Below are 23,270 nucleotides of genomic sequence, written 5' to 3'. Positions count from 1 at the left end.
GGATCTAAAACCCGGTTAGTAATCACACCATTTTTTTGTATACTTAGCGTCCAAAAAACAAACAAAAACAAACCAACAAAAAACTTTTTTAAAAAAATCAAATTTAAACAATCTTAACAAATATAATCAAAATCTTGAATGTTAAATCTAGGTAACGGTGCAAAAACAAGTTGGAATTATAGATACTCTAACGATCAAGACTATATCCAAAATCTGGTTAGTAATTACACCATTTTGTATTCTTAGCATCCAAAAACAAAAACAAACAAAAATTGCAATAAAAAGAATAATAAATAAGATGAGAAAGAAAATAGACATAAATTTGTTAATCGGCTTGTGAGGATTTTGGTGGGCTGAAAATCCTTGGGCCTAATGGGCTTGAAGTCCAAAAGCTTTATCTTTGCATCTCCTCTCCTCCGATCGATCCATCCACTTCCTCTGTTTGTCGCCTTCTCCGTCGTCTTCGACTGTCACCAATCTCTCTCCGGGTCAAGACGTGATCTCTCGCTATACTTGTAAACGATTCTATGACTTCACCAGATAAATCTCATTCCCTTGAACCAGAACCGTCGATGTCTCCTTCCTCTTGGATAGGTCTTTGTTGAACACGTAAACGACTAGAGAGATGATATATGATCAATCAAATTTTGTAAAGATTGGTTTGCTGAACCGTTTTGTTCAAACGATCTTCCTACTTTTTCCTTCAGAAGTTGTATCCTCTCTCGGATGGCTTCTCCTTCGGTTTCCAACATTAATCTCCTTATCACTACCTCAATCTCATTCCTCTCAACCCGACCCTCTAGATGTATCCCGACCATCCACACATCGCTAACAAATCTTGCGTTTAGCCATTGGTCCCAACGAAAAGGCAAACAAATCATAGGCACGGCTTCACAAACACTCTCAACGGTCGAGCTCCAACCATTATGTGTCAAGAATCCCCCAATAGCTCGATGCTTTAGAACGTCTTGTTGCGGTGCCCATTTCACTATCTTTCCCTTCTCGTTAAGCCTTTCCATGATCTCTTCAGGGATTGTCTCGATCCATTCTGTGCCACGGACTGAACCAACCCGTACGACCAACAAGAAGGGTTGGTCGCTGTTACTTAGACCCCAAGCAATCTCCATTAACTCTGATTCGCTGATGGTTACGATGCTCCCGAGACTCACGTAAATAACGGATTTGTCTTCTTGTTTGTCTAACCATGGGATGCAAGTCTCGTCCGGTGTGGACAAGCTACTAGACGAGGCTGGAAAGTGGCTGTGATAAGGGCCAATCGCAAAGATCGGAATCTCAAAATCTTCACGTGCCTGACTAAGTGAGACTTGGTCCAACTCTTCACATGACATGAATATAAGGCCTGAGGACGCCTTTGTCATTTTCAAAACCTTGTCCAAGAACGGATCTAGTAGCTCTGTTTCCACATCAAGAATCCGTGAAATGTCCTTCTTTCGAAGCGGCCAAAACTCCTTAACTATATCCTCCTGTTCTGAATCTGCAAGCAAAACTATTCGTTGTTTTTTGCATGATATCACATTATTTTATTTACTACTTAGATATATTCACTAATCATGGTCTATTGTTTTCATGATGGCACGTAGATATATTCACTAAATAACAAAAAAAAATTGTTAGATATATAGAGAGTAAAGTCAGAAAGACAATACCTTGTAATGGAAGATACATTTCACGCCGGAGCTGAGGAAGAACAAAATGGTTCCTAAAGAAGGAGACTTGATAGGTATTAAGGACCAATCTCGGGAGTTTTAAACTCTGAGCAAGGGGATCCGTGAACATCCATCCAGAGTCATCAATCAAACAGCTAATCCTCTGTTTCTCATCCCCTGTTTCTGAATCTAGAGGTTGCAACAGTTTAGTCAAACAGTCACGAAACGGAGACTCACAGTTTCGATTGAGAAGCGTTATGAGAAGCTTGGTATTGTTAGTTATTTTCTCTGTCTCTGACAAGCCATCTGGGATCTCTAAGAAGGTGAAGAGAGGGTGGTTCGAAGCTTTCGGCGCATTGAAGCGCGTGTGGATCACAGTAATGGAGAAACCTCTTGAGTGGAGGATCTTGGCGAGCTGAATCATGGGGTTGATGCAGCCTTGTAATGGAAATGGAAACAGAATCACTCGCAGGCCATTACTCTTCTCCATTGAAGGCTTTCGTCTTTTCTGATATGGCAGTGAAGTTTGATAACATAAGAAATTAATACACTAAATATTACGTCAAGGGTCTTAAACTCCACGCTTATCGATAAATAATAAAGAAATACTTCCCTCCGTTTCACAAAGAGTGTCATTCTGACACATTTCACACAAATTAAGAAAAGTTAGAATTATATCTGTTTACCTCTATTTAATAAGTAGTTAATGATTTAAATTCAATAAAAATAGCTTTGGATTTAGGGGTAAAAAGGAAAATTTAGCATTAAAACACTCATTGGAAATGTAAAATGACACTCTTTGTGAAACAAAAAAAATTCTTTCAAATGACACTCTTTGTGAAACGGAGGGAGTATCAGATTTGTTTTCACTCTCGGGAGGTGACAAAATACTTAGCTTTACAACTAAACAAAGCGCATAAGATACAATTAGCGATGCAAACACGTGATACACGACAACTTGCAAAAGCGGCAAATACAAACTAAAGTGTATTTTTATTAGAAAATTCACAAGAAATTCAAAAGCTAGCATGATAATATACGATCAACCAACTCATCTAAAGATCGAGATGACGAGCCTCCGTGTTTAACTGATCTTCTTACTTCATCTCGCAACACTTTGATTCTACCTCGAATCTCATCTCCTTCAGACTCAACCATTAGCCTTGTCACAGCTCTCTCGATTTCTCTTTTCTCTATCCGGCCTTCCAAGTGAATCCCGATCCTCCAAACTTCGCTTATGCATCTTGCGTTTAGCATTTGGTCCCATACAAAAGGCAAACAGATCATAGGAACTCCTTCGCATATACTCTCTAGCGTCGAGTTCCATCCATTATGAGTCAAAAACCCACCCGTGGCTCTATGCGCAAGAACATCTAGCTGTGGCGCCCATCTCACTATCTTTCCTTTACTCTCGAGACTTTCCATGAACCCTGAAGGTAACGACTCGATCCAATCTCTGCCACGGACTGAACCAGGCCGGACAACCCACAGGAAGGATTGGTTAGTGTTTCCAAGTCCGCAAGCAATCTCCAAGAAGTCAGACTCGCTGAGACTCGCAATGCTCCCTAAGCTCACGTAGATTACTGAACTCGTTTCTTTCTTATCTAACCATGGAACACAGCTCTGGTCTGGTTCGAACAAACTACTAGAGGAAGCTGGGACATCATGGATGTGAAAAGGGCCAATGGGGAATATCGGAAAGGTGAAGACTTTGTGGGACTCAGCAAGTGATTCTTGGTCAAGCTCTTCGCAGGACAAGACTATGATTCCTGAAGCTGGCTTAGTCGCTTCGAGTATCTTATGCAAGTAAGCATCGAGAGGCTCACTCTGAGCGTTGGTTCCCATTATTCGCGAAAGATCCTTCTTTCGAAGCGGTGGAAACACCGGAACTAGCTCCTCTGCTTCGGACTCTGAAACAAACATACTAAAAAGTTCAAGAAACACAAACAGAGTCTTTGACTGATTGGTCAAATCTCTTTAAAACAGAGTCTCGAAGCCGTACCTAGTACTGGAAGAAACCCTTCACAGCGAAGCTGAGGAACAAGCAAGTGTCCAAGAAAGAATGAGAATTTATAAGCACAGAGGACAAATCTCGGAAGATTGAAACTCTCAGCCACGGATTGTGTGAAAACCCACCCGGAATCATCGATCAAACAGCTTATTATCCTCTCCTCTGTTCCTGAACCTGAACTAGGTTTTATGAGTTTAGCCAAACACTCACGAAACGGATTCTCGCAGTTGTTGTTGAGAAGCGTGAGCTGAAGCAATACATCACGAGATTGGGTCTCTGTCTCGGACAAGCCGTCGGGGATCTGTAAGAAAGTGAAGAGAGAATGGTCTGAAGATTTCGGCGCGTTGAAGCGCGTGTGGATGATGGTGATTGAGAAGCCTTTTGTGAAAAAGATCTTTGCTAGCTGAAGCATAGGGTTTATACAACCCTGTAACGGTAGAGGAAACAGAATCACACGTCCCTCGTTTCTCTTCTCCATTCAAGATTCTTTGTTCGTTCGTTCTTCCTCTCTCTCTACAATTTGATTTGGAGAATAGAGAGACTATACAATAATAAGTCAATAAGACAGCCACTGGCCTACACACTACCAAATACATAATAAGTGACAAGTGTACATGACTGTGACATAATATATTGAAATATTAGACAAAATAGTTATTTTGAATTTTAGATTTTACTTTAGACAACATTTTATTTTTGCATATAATAGAAACGTTGAGGTATCTTTTAGGAAATATTTCCAACTTACAACAATAGTAAATGATTAAGCAAAGTCTCAATAGATCGAAAAGATGAGCCTCCATGTATAACCGATCTTGCAACCTCGTCTTTCAAAACCTTCATCCTCTCACGAATCTTGTCTCCTTCACTATCCACCATTAACATCCTCACAGCCTTCTCAATCTCCTTTTTGTCAATCCGACCTTCCAAGTGAATTCCGACCTTCCAAACATCGCTCACAAATCTTGAATTCAGCATTTGATCCCAACCTCCAGGTAAGCAGATCATAGGAACCCCTTCACATATACTCTCTAGCGTCGAGTTCCAACCATTGTGTGTTAAAAACCCTCCAATAGCTCGATGCGCTAGAACCTCCTGTTGTGGTGCCCATTTCACAATTTTCCCTTTCTCTTCAAGGCTTCTCATGAGCCCTTCAGAGAGAGGTTCGATCCACTTGGCGCCGAGTACTAAACCAGGTCGTACCACCCACAAGAAAGGCTGATCGCTATTGCTTAAACCGCAAGCAATCTCCAAGAACTCTGTTTCCGTAATGTTCACAACGCTTCCTAGACTCACGTAGATCACGGACTTATCCTCTTGATTATCTAACCAAGGAACACAAGTCTCGTCTTGTCTGAACAAGCTGCTTGACGAAGCAGAGAAGTAGCTGTGAAACGGACCAATCGCAAAGACCGGAACTTTAAAAATCTCGTTAGATAGAGTCAACGAATCTTTCTCAAGCTCCTCGCAGGACATGTATATGATCCCTGAAGATCTCATAGTTGTTTCGACCACACCATGTAAGAACGGATCCAGTTTCTCTCCGAATTTCCCAAAAACCTTTGAAATATCTCTCTTTTGAAGCGGCGGGAACTCAATAACAGAGTCCTCTGCTTCCGAATCTTAAGACACAAAAAAAAAAGGCTCAAAACCGTCTTATAATTTTCATAACCACATTAACTATATAGTATGTTATTTTCTTGACATGCAATGCTACGTCATATTTATTCGATAACACGTTAAAAAAAAAAAACATAATTATGGTCGTAAATAAATGCACGTTTTTTTTTTTTTTTACTTTTTCCTCATTTTTCATTGGATGACATAAAGCTAAAGTAAACTAAGCATTTTAGTCCAAGTAAGCATTTTTATATTTTAAATTTTTTTTCTACACAATTTATTTACCTTTTTTACTAAATAGCAAATTGACCCTAAAGAAAAATAAGGATTTGAGGAATAAATTACCTGAAACTGGAAGATAGCCTTTGGTTCGGATAAGTGGAAGAGTTGGATAAGCATTGAAGAAAGTGGCTTTAAAAGTACAAAGAACCATCCTCGGAAGATTCAAACTCTCTGAAACAGTTTGCGTGAAGAGCCATCCACAGTCATCGATCAAACAACTAACCTTCTCCGATGATTTAGATTCAAGCAAGACCTTGTTCAAGCAATCACGAAACGGAGACTCGGCGTTAAGGTTGATTTGCGCGAGCAGAGCCATAACATTCGAATCTTTAATCTGAGCTTCAGACAAGCCATCTTGAATCTGCAAGAAAGTGAAGAGTGGATGGCTCGACGCTTTAGGCGCGTTGAAGCGCGTGTGGATCACAGTGATTGAGAAGCCTCTCGAGTGAAGGATGTTGGCGAGTTGAAGCATAGGGTTTATGCATCCTTGTAATGGAAGAGGGAAGAGAATCACTCGTAGACCATTTCTCTTCTTCTCCTCCTCCATTGAAACTGTTTTTTCTTTTTCTTTTTTTTTGGGTGTTGTGAAGAATAAAGATGGAAGTTTTATGTACTTTATCGGTTTATCCAATAGTTTGTTTATTCTCAGATATGGAGAATCTATAATGGAGACAAAGCTTTTATTGCTATGTGTGTTTGTTTGGTTTTAGAGACCCATTCAACTTTCCACCGGTTTTGTTGACGATTTCAATTTTTAATACTCTTCGTCGGGTCACTATCAGAGATATTGAGTTTTTAATTTTATATTTATTACTTTTATCAGAAAGTGTTTACTTTAAAGTTGGATTTTTAAGTAAAATACGTTTTTAAGTTGAAGATAACGTCGAAATTAAACAAGTGTTTAGGTAGGTCTAAACATCGTGGTCATCATCATCATGAATCATTTTTGTAGTTGAGATTACAAAAGTATTGTATACTAGTACTAATTATTTTTAGCTAAATGGTTGATTTATACCTTTTTAATCTTAGAAAATAAAAGAAATGTGGCGTGGGATATTATTAGTAGTGAGAACCACAAGGAAGAAGAAAGATGGAGATTTTTAATGCATGGAGGTACCTAAACCATCATCAACATGAACAACAACAACAGCACAATGCTCCTCACATGTCTCGGACTCTCCGGCTGATGCTTAGAACCACCTTTTCGATCATATGGGAAACATTTTAGGCGACCCAATAGCAATAACAATAGTTTTTTTTTTCCAAAAAATTAATATGAGTAGTTTTTTCCAAAGATCCTTGAAGCCCATAAAACCATTTTGTCACCAAATATTGGGTCTCACTCTCACCGATTTATATGCTATTGTTGGATAATTTGTCTTCACATCACGTCTTTACCGATTTTTTCGCAATTTCAAACAAATGTAATTTCCTTTATTTCTATGGATTTATTTGCATTTTGCATCAATCAAATTAGGTTTTGATATAGAATGAAAAGATAATAATTACTTTTTACGTGAAACTGCTATTATTTATTTTATTTTTGTCGTCAAAATAAAACATTGACACTTGTTCTTGTGAATAAATTACAAACCCACGTGTAATTATGATCTTTGACTTGGCAATTGAGAGATGCAAATAGTTCGGAGAGAAACGAGAGACAAAGAGATAAAATAATACAATCACTTATTCTTCGTCTTCGTCTTCTGCCACAGTTTTCCCAATATTGTCATTGTCACATCCCTCAAGCTCTCTCTCAACAATGGCAACGGAGCTCAACCATAAGAATTTCCCTGTTCTCTCTTACGTACTCGATCATCTCCCTTCCCTCACCGCAAAATCCTCTCCCGATGTCGACCGATCATCCTCGTCAGCTTCCTCCTCCAAATCCGATCCTTCATCATCATCATCTTCAAGCCACTCCATCGAGATCGTGACTCAGATGCCTCACTTGGCTCATCCCGATGTTCTTGCCTCCATGACTAACGCTATAGCCGACGTCTCTCAGACCCGATCCGTTCTTCGAACCCTAGGACCTAGACCAGATCACGAAACCGTCGACAAAGCTCGTGCAAGGCTCGTTGAGATCGACGCTTCTTTGTCCGAATCTTTCGAGGAGATCGCTCTCTCCCCGAAAGATAGTGACGTGGTGGAGAAGGAACAGAAGAGGAGAGAAGCTGTGGAAGTAGAGAAGACTTGGTATAGCTCGATCTTGAAGCTTAACGAGCTTCATGAATCTTACGAGAAGCTTTTGAAAGAAGCTGAGGAGAGGCTCGTGAGGATCTACGAGTCTGCGGAGAAGAATGCTGCGGCGGTTGCTGAGGAGGAAGCTGCGGAGGTTGAAGTCAATGAAGAGGTTGTGAGTATATTGCAACAAGCTGCTTCTGAGACTCCATTAGACCGAGTTGATTTGTCAGGTCGGAAACTGAAACTGCTCCCTGAAGCATTTGGAAAGATTCAAGGTCTCCTTGTTCTTAATCTCTATAACAATCAGCTTGTGGTTAGTTTCTAAATCCCCAAAAAGTCAAATTCTTAATCTTTGATCATATCTATTAGAATTCTTGATATTGTTATGTGTCAAAGATGTAAACTTTGCCCTGGATTTATTAGTCTTCAGTGTAAAGTCTTATGCTATGTCTAGATTAAGTAGTGGAACTGGATCTGTTCTTGTGGGTATGATGCTTGTCTTGTATGTATGATGCTTGTCTTGATCAAAATGTTATTATGTTTGTGACAGGCCATTCCTGATTCGATAGCCGGGTTGCAAAACCTTCTTGAACTCGATGTTTCCACGAATTTTCTAGAGACATTACCTGACTCAATCGGCTTATTGTCTAAATTGAAGATTTTGAATGTCTCTTGTAACAAACTCACAACTTTACCTGATTCCATCTGCCATTGTGGGTGAGTGTTTTGATTATTTTTCCTCTGTTTTTTTTATTAAGGTCTCTGTTTCTTTCTTTACTTCTGTTGTCAAATTTTTCAGGTCGTTGGTTGTTTTGGACGCAAGCTACAACAATCTTACCTACTTACCAACAAACATTGGATTCGAGCTAGTGAAGCTAGAGAAGCTCTTGATCCATCTCAACAAAATCAGATCCATACCAACTTCTATTGGCGAAATGAGATCCTTGCGTTACCTTGATGCCCACTTTAATGAACTCAATGGTCTTCCAAGTTCTTTCGGGATGCTTACAAATCTTGAGTACCTTAACCTGAGCAGTAACTTCAGCGATCTCCAAGATCTCCCTGCTTCATTCGGCGACCTCATAAGCCTTCAAGAACTCGACTTGAATAACAACCAAATCCATTCTCTTCCAGACGCTTTTGGCACGCTTGTGAACCTGACCAAACTGAACTTGGACCAAAACCCGCTCGTGGTCCCGCCTCAGGAAGTGGTGAAACAAGGCGTGGATGCGGTTAAAATGTATATGGGTAAGAGATGGGTCAGTATGTTGGAAGAGGAAGAGAAGATGGCCAATCTGAAGGATGAGATGGATCAGACAAACGCGGATTGGCTCACCCGTACCACCTCAAAGCTGAAAACGTATGTTACTGAGGTTTCGGACTATCTTGGCTCGACTTCGCCTAAAGATCCTTACCTTAACCAGCAGCTGTGAATTGTGGCTTTGAGGTTTCATTTAACATTTTCTTGTTGATGTCTGAAGAAACAGTTTCCAAGAAGCTCCACTTCAGTTTTTGAATTGTCCTTCTTCCCCTGCTGCACTGTTTTGGTATATAGATTTTGCTCTTTAGTTTGTTTCTGATTTTTAATGTTATTATTCTTTATATTTTTATATAACATTTCATTTATTTGTTTACTATATTTTCTTCTTCTAAAATGGTAAACAGTTTTTTTTTTTTTTTTTTCACTTTTGAGCGATGAATATGTTCATTACAAGTTGTAATTTACAACTGATATATAAAAATTGTAAGAATTAAGAGAGGATTTGAAATATTTCGTGGTTATCTTTAGAAAAATATATTTGAATATGGTGTTTAAAATAATAATTCAAAACATGTACTATTATTTTACGATCACCATGTATTGTTTTTCTATATGACTGCGAGAGAATCAAAATTACAAAGAAAGTTTTTGTTTAGGGTTTGAAGGGTTCGAAAACGACGGATGCAATAAAATTTTAATATTAAACTCCTCAACAGTACAATCAAATATAAAATTAAAATAGATATGATATACGGTGCAATAAAATGCATATTGTATAGTCGTAGACAACAACATCAATAGTATTCGAATTTATATTCCGAAAAGAAAAAAGGAAAAACAACATAAACGCATAAATCATATTAATACTGCTTCAGATGAACGTGCAATACACATAGTTTTTCTTTACAAAAATACAATTTTTTTTAACAAAAATACAAAAGACAATATTGTATAGAAAAGATCTATGAAAATAATTTTTGCAAGTCCATATAAAGATTTTGTAAACCATATACAATATACAACCAATTCCCTGCTTTTAGGCTTGTACACTTGTAGTAAACGATAGTCTTACAATTAATATGATAGCTGATTTTAACCATCGATTTTGGTAGTGATATTTTAGTTATAGTGCCTTTATTAATATCTCATATCTGGGTCCCGTAATAATTAAGATGAAAATATTTATTTCATAGAATTGGGAGATGTACATTTATACCAGAATGTTCTTGTTTAGTATTTTTAGTCATAAAAATAAATTTGGTTCACATATAACGACTCCCCGCTCTACATGCCACTAATTGATAATCAAGAGTCAAGATAGACAAGTATAAACTAAGATGTGCACTCGTGTATTACTTTTATCAATACTATTTTCAAAGGTAAAAAACTTATTAATACTACTATTTATAGATTTTATAATATGGGAAATTTGATTACGATTTTAGGAAATGGATGTCACGAAACTGTCAAAAACCGATATATATTATTTTGTTCAGTTCATAATCATGTGGTAAAGCTATTATTGAATCTAAAATCTAATGTTCCGATCTTTAAAGACCATGTACAAAGAAAAAACATTCTTGTTAGAAACTATCGTAGTTAATGGCTGCTAATCTTTCTACAATGATAGTACTATTAATCAGGTCAATACTCTACTTCTAATGAATTTGTTGCACGATTATTAGGTCCAACATATAAAATAAAATAAAATATGATAGTTAAGTCGTATTCGATTCGGTTAGAGGTTGATAAATTTGTTAGCAATTAAAAAGATTGCTATTATGAACTAAAAACGAAAAAATAGATATTGCAGCACTTAGCAAAATATATATATCTTGATCCCATGTCTTGTGTAAATACATAAACAAGACGTAAGCAGAGTGAGAGAGCGTGCAGACACGACAAAACAAAAGGCCTCCCCACGTTCCGGTCGGTTGGTGACAACGACGAATTTTTCTTTCTTGATTTCAATCTCTTTTAAGTTTTCATCATATCCAAATTTTTGCACAGATTAGTCTCTCTCTCTCTTTCTCTTCACTCAACTTTCCTCCTATCAGTTTCTTCCTTTTTTTGTTGTTGGAGCTAATATGAGGAAACTATGTCCAAATTACAACCTCGAAGACGGGTTAGAAACCGTCCTCGAGGTTCCAATGCCTGAGGAGTTGTTTGCTGCGTCCAAGACAAAACCAGGATGGAACCAAATGAAGTCTTACTGGTCAAAACCTACCGCGACCGCAACCGGAACCGCGACAGCCACAAACATGACAAGACTCTTTGGTGGTCGTAACGCAGAGATCCAGCTCCTTCTTGGAGTCGTTGGAGCTCCTTTGATCCCTCTCCCCGTTCAGCCTGACCACCATAACGATTACGAGAACCCCATCCACAAAGACATCAAAGATCAACCTCTCGTAAGTGACTTCTATCAAGTTGCATTTGCTTTTGCTATTAGGTATTTTTTTTTATTAATCGCATTCATTTTTTTGTATTGGAAATATGTAGGAGATGTCGATGGCACAATACATAGTGAAGCAATACATAGCGGCGGTAGGAGGCGATCGTGCGTTAAACGCGGTAGAGAGCATGTACGCGATGGGAAAAGTGAGGATGACGGCATCAGAGTTTTGCACAGGAGAAGGAAGCTTGAACAGCAAAATGGTGAAGGCAAGGAGTATAAAGAGCGGAGGAGGAGAAGTGGGAGGCTTTGTGTTGTGGCAGAAGGGAATAGAGTTATGGTGTCTTGAGCTAGTCGTCTCAGGCTGCAAAATCAGTGCCGGTAGTGACGCCAAAGTCGCTTGGAGACAAACTCCTTGGCATCCTTCTCATGCCTCTCGTGGTCCTCCTAGACCATTGCGACGTTTCCTCCAGGTAATCAATCCCCATTTTTGTTTTTTTCTGTAGTTTATTAATCATTTCGTTATTACTTTTTAAGAAATCATAGTTTTTAAGTGAAAACAATGACATTTTTCTAAATAATACAGTATGCAATACATAGCCAAACGTCTTATTTGCAAAAAGAAAAACTATGGATGGTATAATAACCAAAATATTGAAACACTATAGCAAGAAATTTTGCTATGATGGAATTGGAATAAACAATTGAATTATGATTTTTTTTTTTTTATTAAGTAGACTATATCCATTTTTATGTTCTATATTTTTGGGTTTTTATTCTTTTCTTATGTTTCTGTGAAAATCTAGGGGGTTTTTTTTATTTGTTACCGGAAATAATATTATTTGGAAAATAATTGATGTGGATATTTTTCTTGTGGTTATGCTACATTTCTAGTCTATACTTGATTCATGAAAAAGACAAAGATCCTTTATGTCTCATAAAGCATATGCATCCACTGATCATTATGATGATACTGAAAGAGTTTTTCCACTTGGAGTTCGATGATACAATCTTCTTATATTCCATCCTGATTTTTATGATTCTTGGTTAGTAGTTGTTAAAGTTTACTTTTTCCTTGATTGTTGGCAAAAAGATCTTTCAATCATCAAATTTCCTCTTCTTCTTCTTTTTTTTTTTTTTTTTTTTTTTTCATTTGTTTCTAAAAAGGATCTGTCTAGCTAACCTACCTTCAACTTTGTCAAATGACAGTATTGATCATCTTTTGTGTGTGGTCATCGTATAATGTTTGATACACAAGAAAACCATACACACATATTTTACAATGTAAATTATTTATGACTTTTGATACTAACCATAAAGTGTGACGTGTCTCATGGAACTGAGAAAATGCATACAAGTTAAATTACCAAGGTTGTTGGAACCATCTATCTATGGTCCACCACTAACAACAACCATCAAGATATTATAAGTAAATAGAGACTATCTCCAAATATAGATATTCTTTGTTAACAAAGTAGACTTTTGTTCCCATTACCAAGTATAGGGTTTAGTTAGTTACTTATTTACAACATAACATCTTCTGATGTCACCAAAACAATAGCGTTTGTTTGCTTTGGACAAAAGTTACTTATCGTTTGACTTGTTTCAACTTTCAAGTGTTTTTTTTTTTTTTACTTATTATGGAATCAAAGAAAAATATACTGACATAAATCTCTGAAACAATCAAAAACAGGGTCTTGATCCAAAATCAACGGCTAATCTATTCGCAAGATCGGTATGCATGGGGGAGAAGAAGATAAATGACGAAGACTGTTTCATACTCAAACTAGACGCAGAGCCATCAGCACTCAAGGCGAGAAGCAGCAGCAATGTAGAGATCATACGTCACACTGTGTGGGGATGTTTCAGCCAGAGAACAGGTCTTCTGATCCAACTTGAAGACTCTCACCTTCTAAGAATCAAAGCTGAAGACGATAACAGCATCTTCTGGGAGACAACAATGGAGTCACTCATCCAAGATTACAGGATCATTGACGGTATCCAAGTAGCACACGCTGGTAAAAGCTCTGTTTCTCTGTTTCGGTTTGGTGAGAATTCAGATAATCACTCGAGGACTCGGATGGAAGAGACTTGGGAGATTGAGGAAATGGATTTTAACATCAAGGGTTTGTCTATGGATTGTTTCTTACCGCCTTCTGATCTCAAGAAAGATGATGACGACGAAGAAGATGAAATCGAATGTGGTTTAGCTGCTAATAATGAGAAGCTGCCTATGAAGATTCGTAGCGCTTCTTTGAGGATTAGTTCCTCTAAGATCCTAGCAATTGTCGAAGAAGAGGAACATGAATCAGAGGTCACTGAAGAGACATAAGAAGCATGGCCACCCCACCCTCCAAGTTTCGGTTCTTGTACATAACTTAATCTATTGCAACATCGAAACAGAGGATATATATTTTTCTATTTTTGTCATTTTTGGGGTTCCTCTGTAAATCACTGAACTCTTGGGATGCAAAATGCAATGCAAGTGATCAGAATTTTCACAATGAGATAAGAGAAGAGACTTTTCACAAGACTGCAATTGCATTAAGCTTTAGAGTATGACTAGAAGCTATATACATTATCATCCTCAACCACAAAACACATTTACATTTTCAAGACACAAACAACAACCCGCAAATCAATCGCATTATACGCTCTTCTAGGTCTTGGTCTTCCTCTCTAAACTTACAATAATACTTAAAAGTGGGAAAACGGCATTGGTACAAGATAAAAATTACCTTTCCCAGAGATCTCTACTAGCTATGTAGAGGGGACATTGAAGTGGAAGAGCCAAGAGATGACAAAGGCAAAGACCATACAAGCTAAAAGGAAATTCAAGAACCGGTGTCCTTGCCAGAAGCTTCTAGCTTCAGCCAATCGTGGACCAGATGTTCTCAAAGCTTGATTCACTACTACACCATTTGCTTCATTCAGACTTTCCTCAGACTCCACCTCAACAGTTCCAACAATATTACCTGCAATCGACCCACATACTTCACAGATTCTGCAAAAACAACCAAACCATGAATCTCACTACATTGAAAGAAAAAAAAAAAAAACAGAACTCATCAAACAGACAGTGAAAGTCAAAAGTGACAATAACCAAAACACTTAAAAAAGTAAACTTTCCTAAGATTATGGAAGTAAAACTATCTTAAAGGTTAGATTTTTATGTACTCATAGTGGGAAGTAACTAACTAACTTACTTGTTTCCTTTGATCTTGAACCAAGTCTCAGCACAGTGCTTATGAGCAGCAGCGAGATCAGCTTTACAAGAACAACCAAGCTCAATGGGAACACCAGATTCAAGATTAGCTGCATCAAAGCTCATGTGACAAATCCTACAATCTCTCTCATATAGCAAGGCTTTCTCAGGCAATACTCCAAGCTCCAGATCTACTTCCACCGAACACACCGACGCATTTGATCTCCTGTCTTCATCCTTGACTACTATCTCTCCTTCTTTAACCTCCACCGCAACGGAGCTTCTACGAGGAGACTCTCTGTCTTCGTTGGAGCTACCATCATCATCACAGCCACTTGAGGTACTATGGATTACTTGAACAGAGACAAGGGTCTCGAGATGTGGTGGCTGTTGTACAGATTCCATTTTTTCGTAGAGAGACCCAGGTGAGGGATCCTCATGTAAATTACGAAATGAGACTTGAGATGATGATCATCAAGCAAGTCTCTGAAGCTGCTCCTTGAAAGAAAGAGAGAGAGAGAGAAAAGAAAAAGGAAAGAGAGAGAGTTCTTGTTGAAACGTTAAGAGTAAAATTACAAGTATGCCACTGAGATTTGGAGTTAAGTGATCGTCGTCAGATTCTATTTCAGACACTCTTCTCTCTCTCTTGTGGTTCACCTGGGAATCTCATATAAAACATTAATTTAAACAAACAAAGCTAAAGAGACAGACCCCCACCTCTCATTTATTTCTCGTCATTACCGACTTACCGTCACTTTGCATTTTTATTAGTATGGGTCTGATTGGTAACGTAGCCAAAATTGTATAGAATAGCTGTAAGCTGAAGCTCTAAGGTTTTAGGTAATAACGTAAAACTGTAAAAAATAACTGTAAAAATTGTAAAACTTTGTTAGTATCACCACTCAAAACCTATATCTTATTATTATTATTAAAGAGTATATCTGTATATATATATATATACACAGATACACCTAACTTAACTAATGAATAATTCAATATCGTTGGATGATTGTCAATATAGGAAAGGAAAAAAAACTAAGCAACTTAGATAAAAGATATTTTTTTTTTGTCATCATAGAAGTTTTATTGAAATAATTTGACCCAAAAAAAAAGTTTATTGAAATAAAATTGGGTCCCAAAAAAAAAGACAAACCGAGCATATATAAAACTCCATAGTACACAACAGCTTCAAACCATATAAGGCAGAATCAAGAATATTATAATCTTAAATATTATTTTAGCTGTTTTTATTGTGGGTTATTTAAGTAACTTTCAATACTGTATAACTAGACAAAAAATATATATTTTGTAAATTTCTTCATGGCTAATTTAAGATTATTCGACATAAATTTATATACCAATTTATAATTGGTTCTGTATAGTGTAGAGAAGAAGTAGCCATTTAGGGATTTAACAAGTTATGTAAGTCTAGGCTTTATTGCAAATTTAACCGTTGGGAAATCTTGGGGATGACCATTAGACATAGAGACTAGTCTCCCAGACAACAACAGAGAGAATTTGATCCAGTATAGCCCAATCTCACAAAAAGGGATTATAGTCTAATAACCCAATAAAAAGAGATACCAAGGAATAATCGTAACAATCAAGTTAGATTGCCAATACACTATCAATTTTTATAAATTGTGTTGACTTAAAGACTCATGCATTCGATTCTAATCTAACTATACTAATACCATAATTCCCCTTTGCTACACCGCTAATAAAGCTTTCTTTGATTGGTCTTTTACCACTAGACTTAAAACACCCCCACTTGCTCAAAAAGGTTTAGTAAATTTATTTTGAAGTTGAACATAATTTTCTGCCAAACTTCTGCTAATTAACAATTAGGTGATTCTTTTTTTTTTTCCTGAAAATACATTTTGTATTCGTAGAAAATACTAGTAGTTTATAATCGTCGACAGCCTAACTAATTAAATGGATGCTTGACCGATATAATAGAAGAAACTGGAGGATGATCTAACCGATTAACCAACCAAACGCTTCCTTGATTCATTAATTAAAAAAAGATTCAGCAATTTAGTCAATTAAAATATGCTTAAAACTGAAGTAGATATTTTATTTGAGTTTTAGGCTTTTAGCCAAGGAAATGCCAAGGATGATTATAGCACTAGTAGTACTAGTTTGATTCATTCACAAAACGTAAATCATTGTCAAAAGTGTGATTACTACTAAACAAGTCAACATGGCTCCTTTTCTTCATTGTCACAACATTACAACACATATCTCCTCCACACTTTAAATCAACTCAAGTAACCCTAAATAAATAAATAAAGTCAATAAAAATTAGAGAAACTGACATTTTTGTATATACTATATTACTATAAAACAATACATAACATAACGCACCAAAACCATATGAAACCGAAATAAAAAGGATTAATTAAAAGTTAAATAAAGAAAAATTTACTTAAAAACTGGAACGAAGAGAGAGAGAGAGAGAGAGAGAGGTGAGAGATGTTGCAGCTTTAAGCCAAGCAAGATCTCTCCTTTTTTTCTGCAGCTTCTTCTTCATCATCATCTTCCTCCAAATAAAAATCCCAACTTTTTCTTACCCGGGTTCTTCGTTTCCAGCCATCTTCACGTGTTCTAAGTTCTAACCTAAACCCAGAGTTCTCAGCTGATCGATGGAATAAAACATTGTCATCATCATCATCACGCGTTACAAAAAAAAATCTCTGTACTTTTCGTCCAGATTCGATTCACACCAAAATCCCCAAATCCTCAAATAGGGTTTTTTGAGATTTTGAAATCTCATTCAGATCGAAGATGAAGATGGCGACGAATGGTCGGTTTTTCACAATAGGGCTAGTAACGTCATGGTACTCATCAAACATTGGAGTATTGTTGCTGAACAAGTACTTGCTCAGCAATTACGGTTTCAAATACCCAATCTTTCTCACCATGTGTCACATGACTGCTTGTTCCTTGCTTAGCTACGTCGCCATTGCTTGGTTGAAGATGGTTCCTATGCAGACCATTCGATCCCGTGTTCAGTTCTTCAAGATCTCTGCTTTAAGTCTCGTTTTTTGTGTGTCGGTGGTTTTTGGGAACATCTCTCTTCGTTTTCTCCCTGTTTCGTTTAACCAAGCCATTGGTGCTACGACGCCGTTTTTCACGGCTGTGTTTGCTTACTTGATGACACTTAAGAGGGAGGCTTGGTTGACTTACTTCACTCTCGTTCCTGTTGTCACTGGTGTTGTTATTGCTAGTGGGGTAATTCTCTTAACACTCTTCAAGTTGAATCCTTTTTTTTAAGTATTGCATTTTGATGGAATTATGATGGATTCTTAGAGAGATTGATATAGTTGTGAAGTAGAAGCGTGAAGTAGAGTTTGAATTGCTCTGGTTGATTCAATTCATATGTTGCCATCATAGTTATAATTTTGGAGGAAGAAGCTTAGATATCATTATGAGCTTAATACTGATTCAGTTTCATTTTAGGTCAATGATACGAGCTCTTATCTTTGAACAGAAGCTCTGACATTGTTGAATTACGTTTCTTTTGCATTGTTTTATGCTTGGATTCGCTGATTTCTGTGTTTCACTCATCCTCTCTTCATCTTATGAACATTTGTTGCTCATAATGTTTGTTTAGGGGAAATTTTGTTCTTTCTCTGTGTGATGTGTTTGCTTCCTCTGATATCTTCTTTCTGAGTGCTTCCTTTTGTTTAGATAGGTGTTTGCTATTCTCTGTTTGACATTTCTTAATTTCTGGTTGTCTCAGGGTGAGCCAAGCTTTCACCTGTTTGGATTCCTTATGTGCATTGCAGCCACAGCTGCGAGAGCACTTAAATCAGTGCTTCAAGGAATTTTACTTTCTTCTGAAGGGTAAGAAGTGTGATTGTTAAAAGGTCTATGTAGCTATAGTTTGAATATCCTAAAGAGTGTTGCTAAAAAGATTCTAAATTGTTGTATTGAAGGGAAAAGCTGAACTCCATGAATCTCCTCCTTTACATGGCTCCAATAGCTGTCGTGTTCCTTCTGCCTGCTACTCTTATCATGGAGAAAAATGTTGTCGGCATTACAATCGCCCTTGCAAGAGATGATTTCAGGATCGTTTGGTATCTACTATTCAATTCAGCGCTCGCCTATTTCGTCAACTTGACAAATTTCTTAGTCACGAAACACACTAGCGCCCTCACTCTGCAGGTAATTTACAATCCAGTTTCTTTTTACATCCTTGGTATTTAGTTGGCACAAAGTCGGTCCAAGTAAGTGTAGAACTAGTGAGAAACAGTCATCAGCTTGATCCTGTTAGTGTCATATTTCTTGGATGTTCAGTTAATTTTGGTTTGTTATGTGTATGTTTAAGGTTGTGTTTTCCTTACGTTTCAAAATGAATTTTAAGATCTAATTCACGTAAATCTCATACAACGTTGTTCTGATTGGTCTGTGACAGGTGCTAGGAAACGCCAAAGGAGCAGTAGCAGTGGTGGTCTCTATTCTAATCTTTAAGAATCCGGTTTCAGTAACAGGAATGCTGGGTTACTCCCTCACCGTCTGTGGAGTCATTCTCTACAGTGAAGCCAAGAAACGAAGCAAATGAGAACACCAAACACACACACACCAATCTTCTTCTTCTTCTTCTTCCTTGTTCCTCCCTATATATATATATGTTTTATATTCTCTCCCATATGGAAACACAGACAAGTAGTCTCTTTTGCTGTTACCAAAATCTTACACAGCATAACTGACTCTTGTCCTAAATGAAAAGTTGGGCCAAAAGCATGGATATTGTTTGCAGAAACACGAGAAGCAAAGCACCACAAGGATGATTGATTTTACACAAAGGCAAGAATTTAGAGAACTTTCTATGAATAAGTAACTTTTTTTGGTTTTGATCTTTCTCGGATTGTCTTGCCTTTTCTCGTAGGTTGTTTGTTGAAGTAGCTTTTTTTGTTTTCTTCGATTCTTTTACATTTTTAGTTTTGGTTATGTCAAACATTTACAACAACACCGATTAATTAATGGAAAGAGAAAAAGTTCCAAATCTTTTTTGTTCTTTAAACCCTTTTTTCTAGTAATGTCATTATGTGAGAATTCAATTCAATGTTATGCTATATCAAGGTTTCTGAGTTGTTGAGATCATAAAGCTGTGTGTAGTAACTGTTGTGGGCAGAGCAGAGAGTATCAGAATCGGAAGTGATAACAGTTTGCAGGGGAGAAAGAGCTAAAAGAGAGAAGGGGACAAAGGAGTTATTTTTTACGGAAGAGGACACAGTCTTGTCTTTGTCTATATAGCCTGTCTTGTCAAATCACTCGCTTCATTTTCTTTATATGGTAAAGGCAGCCATTTATCATATCAAGCTGTAGATCCGAATTCACCGCAGCATATCTCACTTTCATGATCTACACAATCCACACAAGTTACTAAGTAGGCCAATTCAAATAGATTTTGTAAAGAGAGTGTGTGGTGATGGAGAAGACTCGCTCCACTAATATTAGTCATGGTACCAAAACTTGTAATGTGATAATAACTCTCTCGACAGGGAAAAAGCAAGAGTGAAAATTCAGGAGATATAGAGAGTGGAAAACGCCAAAAAAAATGGGGTCGGAGAGGAACGAAAAAGGCAAGAGATGTTGGAGTAAATAGGTAATGTATACACTTACAAGACAGACAAGAAAGCTGAAAAGAAACCAAAAAAAGTTGGAAGATTAAGAGAGTTGGGAGACTGTGACAGTTGAGTTAGAGTCTATAAAACTCTTTCAAGTACTCGAGTGGGCTTACATGAATCGAGAAAAGTAATTGAGAGATATTGTAAAGGGTAGTCTCTTTTTTGCAGGACGATGATAATGAGGACCATGTACACACACGTATCCACGCTTTTACCCAAAGGACACTGGACGCTCCCCTTCTATTTCTTGATCAATGGATTCTCACTAGAGAGACTTTCCAAGATTTACATTTTAATTACTTTTTTGTTTTTCCTAGTATATTTATTTCTTAATTTTTTCTTAAACATCCAAATCATAATTAGTATTTAATCCTTATTGGTACTACTTTTGTTTCACAAAGATTGATGTTTTAATAATTTTACACATATTAAGAAAAATTTTAGTTTTTATTTATAAATTAATTTATAATTACTTTTTTGTAGATAGAGTAAATATAAATCAATAACAATTCAAAAATTTAAATATTTTCAATAATTACTTCTTGAAGTTTACAAAACATCAATCTTTCTAAGACAAAAAAATATCCCAAAACATCAATTTTTGTGAGACAAAAAAAGTATGACATGAAGTTTCAGGGACATTTTTTATTAAAGAAACTGTAAAAAAAATTGTTTGATACTGATTTTTTTTTTTAACTATTTTGTCAGATAATGGTATAGAGGATGCAATTATGATTCTTATATCTTGACATATCTAGGGTGTGAATGGTAACTGCGGTCAGGGCGGTCAAATCCGTCTGCGGTCTGGACCGCTCTATTTTTGGGGCGGACTACAGACCACTGCGGACCAACTCTATTTGTATACAAAAGCGGTCCGCAGTTGGTCCGCAGCGGTCTTGTCTCTGCTTTATTTGGACCGCAGTGATGCGGACTACATTTGCTGAATGGTAAATAAAAAGTGATCCAGTCCGCAGATGGATTTGTCCGTCCCAACCGCTGCAACTATTCACACCCTAGTGAACTCTGCAGCTCTATAAACTCTGTTAATTTCAAAGATTCTATTGTGGGCCACTTTTTTCTTTGAGCTCTGTGATTTGTCAGCAGTTTTGGATTTCGTAGTCTGTGTGGAAATGATTTATTTCTTTCTTTCCCAAGATTTGTTGTTTGTTTAAATGCCCATATTCTTCTTATGGAACTCCATTCTTCACTTCTCATAGCCAAATGGTAAAAAAATAAAAATAAATTATATCGTATAATTACCACCGAACGCACAATAATTTAGAGAGGACAATAGTAACGTTAGGCGGATGAAATCATGGCAAGGGCTAATAGACAAAATAAATTCGTTGTTATTCTAATGAAAATGTCATTTTCTATGGTTAGTAATTAAGATGATGGACTATACATGAGATAACACAGGCAAAGGCCACATGTAATGTTCTCCTTTATGTATCCCTTGCTGTTGAGATTCAAATAATTTCATCTCTCTGTTAACAAATTTTTTCTCTCCGACATGTTGTAATTAACAGACCGTACGTCAATTTATTCAACCATTTCATTTTCGATCTTACTCATAGTAAGTCCAAACAAAACATTATAAAATGTAAATGACAACAAAAAGTACTGTTTAGGATAACATTAAGTAATGATCTCAATTGTGACATATGCTTTTGCCTCTATCTGATGATTTTTTCTTCTTTCATGGAACTCATGCAAGTTACATGAATCTGAACTTTGATGTTGATCACATATATATCGACAACTCATGCACGTAACTATTGAATTTTATATGATTATTTAAGCGTAACAATAGTCATATAAATTTGTCTGGATGAAATAAAAGTAGATAACTATTATATCAATAAAACAAAACTAATTAATAATCCTAAAAGTTGCTTACTTTTTATGATCTTGTAACATCATCATCAATCATACAAACTATACACCGATTACTCTAAATATATAAACCAAACTTGTGATGCTTTGCTTTTGCCTGTACTATGTGTGCTACTACTACAATCGTTTATTTTTCTTCAATATCTAGTTAATAAAGAGGAGTGGGCAACACAACTGGTTGTTACGAAACCAACAAGAATAAACAAGATCAGCTGTCGAAAAAAAATCACAAAATGAATTACTAATAAAAAAACAAAAAAAAAGAAAAATATAGAATGTTGGAACTTGGAAATGATGAGTTGTAAAGTGATGGCACGAAAGAAAATCATATCATTAATTCAAACATTTAAAGTAGTCAATGGAAAATACGATATCATCTTATTAATTGTGTAACTAAAATTGGTTGTATCTATCAATCAACAATGACTCTGGAAGTAAATGATCTGCCACATAAATTTGCAAACGAGTTCTCTCTATACTATAGCAGTCTAGCACGTTTATGACTTCTTTGCTTTCAATCTTTTTCATCATAACAATTCTCATGTAGAAAAGGGTAAAAAAATGAAATTTAAATCGCTCCTTCCCAAAGTCTCACGTACGTAAAGAGATGGATGTAAAAAGTACTGTCTACAAAAAAAATCACAAGTTAAATTTCGAATTGGACATTTCTTGGTTTTTACATAAAGATACCACCTAGTGTTATTTATTTACTTGGAAAGTTTTCGAAAGTATGGAACATGTATTATATCGAGATAATCAATTTGTACACAAGGTTTTCATCATGTGATTGAAATTACAAAATAAAAAATTAGATGTATATATACAACAAATAATCATAGAGGTATGTAGATGGATCATGAGTTGTGTCAGAGCATTGTCTTATGTCAAAAAATTTGAAATTGGAACCTTCTTTTGAGGTCCCAAAACTAAAAAGCTACTACAATACTACAAAATCTAAAAGAACAGTCCATTGTTACCATTATTATATGGGTTCAAAAACCACACACAGCTAATATCATTATTCTATCCAAAACAGTAATAAAACTCATTAATAAATTGTCTTGCAAGCACATAATGTTTCAGTGTTATGAGTTCAATGTATGAAAAGACAAA

At 36.5% G+C, this 23,270-nt stretch overlaps 7 protein-coding genes across 7 annotated transcripts; 3 read left to right on the top strand and 4 right to left on the bottom strand.

The window, feature by feature from the left end:
• Nucleotides 1-150: 150 nt before the first annotated feature.
• On the bottom strand, nucleotides 151-2,182 carry LOC104772134 (UDP-glycosyltransferase 76C5-like). Its single transcript, XM_010496779.3, has 2 exons — nucleotides 1,668-2,182; nucleotides 151-1,495 (listed from the first exon to the last, which is right to left on the bottom strand). The coding sequence occupies exons 1-2, from the start codon at nucleotides 2,155-2,157 to the stop codon at nucleotides 618-620; spliced, it is 1,368 nt and encodes a 455-aa protein (XP_010495081.3). The 5' UTR covers nucleotides 2,158-2,182; the 3' UTR covers nucleotides 151-617.
• Nucleotides 2,183-2,547: 365 nt separating this feature from the next.
• LOC104768781 (UDP-glycosyltransferase 76C1-like) lies at nucleotides 2,548-5,009 on the bottom strand. The gene is made up of 2 exons (XM_010492830.2): nucleotides 3,670-5,009; nucleotides 2,548-3,577 (listed from the first exon to the last, which is right to left on the bottom strand). Exons 1-2 carry the CDS (start codon nucleotides 4,154-4,156, stop codon nucleotides 2,691-2,693), a joined length of 1,374 nt encoding a protein of 457 aa, XP_010491132.1. The 5' UTR covers nucleotides 4,157-5,009; the 3' UTR covers nucleotides 2,548-2,690.
• LOC104768782 (UDP-glycosyltransferase 76C2) lies at nucleotides 4,350-6,308 on the bottom strand. The gene is made up of 2 exons (XM_010492831.3): nucleotides 5,644-6,308; nucleotides 4,350-5,300 (listed from the first exon to the last, which is right to left on the bottom strand). The coding sequence occupies exons 1-2, from the start codon at nucleotides 6,125-6,127 to the stop codon at nucleotides 4,423-4,425; spliced, it is 1,362 nt and encodes a 453-aa protein (XP_010491133.2). The 5' UTR covers nucleotides 6,128-6,308; the 3' UTR covers nucleotides 4,350-4,422.
• An 886-nt stretch (nucleotides 6,309-7,194) lies between these two features.
• On the top strand, nucleotides 7,195-9,444 carry LOC104768780 (plant intracellular Ras-group-related LRR protein 1). The gene is made up of 3 exons (XM_010492829.3): nucleotides 7,195-8,080; nucleotides 8,318-8,484; nucleotides 8,567-9,444. The coding sequence occupies exons 1-3, from the start codon at nucleotides 7,343-7,345 to the stop codon at nucleotides 9,198-9,200; spliced, it is 1,539 nt and encodes a 512-aa protein (XP_010491131.2). The 5' UTR covers nucleotides 7,195-7,342; the 3' UTR covers nucleotides 9,201-9,444.
• A 1,442-nt stretch (nucleotides 9,445-10,886) lies between these two features.
• Nucleotides 10,887-13,951, top strand: LOC104768779 (uncharacterized). Its single transcript, XM_010492828.3, has 3 exons — nucleotides 10,887-11,436; nucleotides 11,528-11,893; nucleotides 13,114-13,951. Exons 1-3 carry the CDS (start codon nucleotides 11,116-11,118, stop codon nucleotides 13,750-13,752), a joined length of 1,326 nt encoding a protein of 441 aa, XP_010491130.1. The 5' UTR covers nucleotides 10,887-11,115; the 3' UTR covers nucleotides 13,753-13,951.
• Nucleotides 13,943-15,321, bottom strand: LOC104768778 (uncharacterized). The gene is made up of 2 exons (XM_010492827.3): nucleotides 14,627-15,321; nucleotides 13,943-14,424 (listed from the first exon to the last, which is right to left on the bottom strand). The coding sequence occupies exons 1-2, from the start codon at nucleotides 15,028-15,030 to the stop codon at nucleotides 14,181-14,183; spliced, it is 648 nt and encodes a 215-aa protein (XP_010491129.1). The 5' UTR covers nucleotides 15,031-15,321; the 3' UTR covers nucleotides 13,943-14,180.
• A 1,667-nt stretch (nucleotides 15,322-16,988) lies between these two features.
• On the top strand, nucleotides 16,989-19,638 carry LOC104768777 (putative sugar phosphate/phosphate translocator At5g05820). The gene is made up of 4 exons (XM_010492825.2): nucleotides 16,989-17,859; nucleotides 18,371-18,474; nucleotides 18,567-18,795; nucleotides 19,046-19,638. The coding sequence occupies exons 1-4, from the start codon at nucleotides 17,413-17,415 to the stop codon at nucleotides 19,190-19,192; spliced, it is 927 nt and encodes a 308-aa protein (XP_010491127.1). The 5' UTR covers nucleotides 16,989-17,412; the 3' UTR covers nucleotides 19,193-19,638.
• The last annotated feature ends 3,632 nt before the right edge of the window (nucleotides 19,639-23,270 follow it).

Source organism: Camelina sativa, chromosome 20 (genome assembly GCF_030686135.1).
Source record: "Camelina sativa cultivar CO46 ecotype springtype chromosome 20, ASM3068613v1".
NCBI lineage: Eukaryota > Viridiplantae > Streptophyta > Magnoliopsida > Brassicales > Brassicaceae > Camelina > Camelina sativa.
Note: the sequence above shows the minus strand (reverse complement) of the source record. Positions and strands in the feature narration are given on the sequence as shown.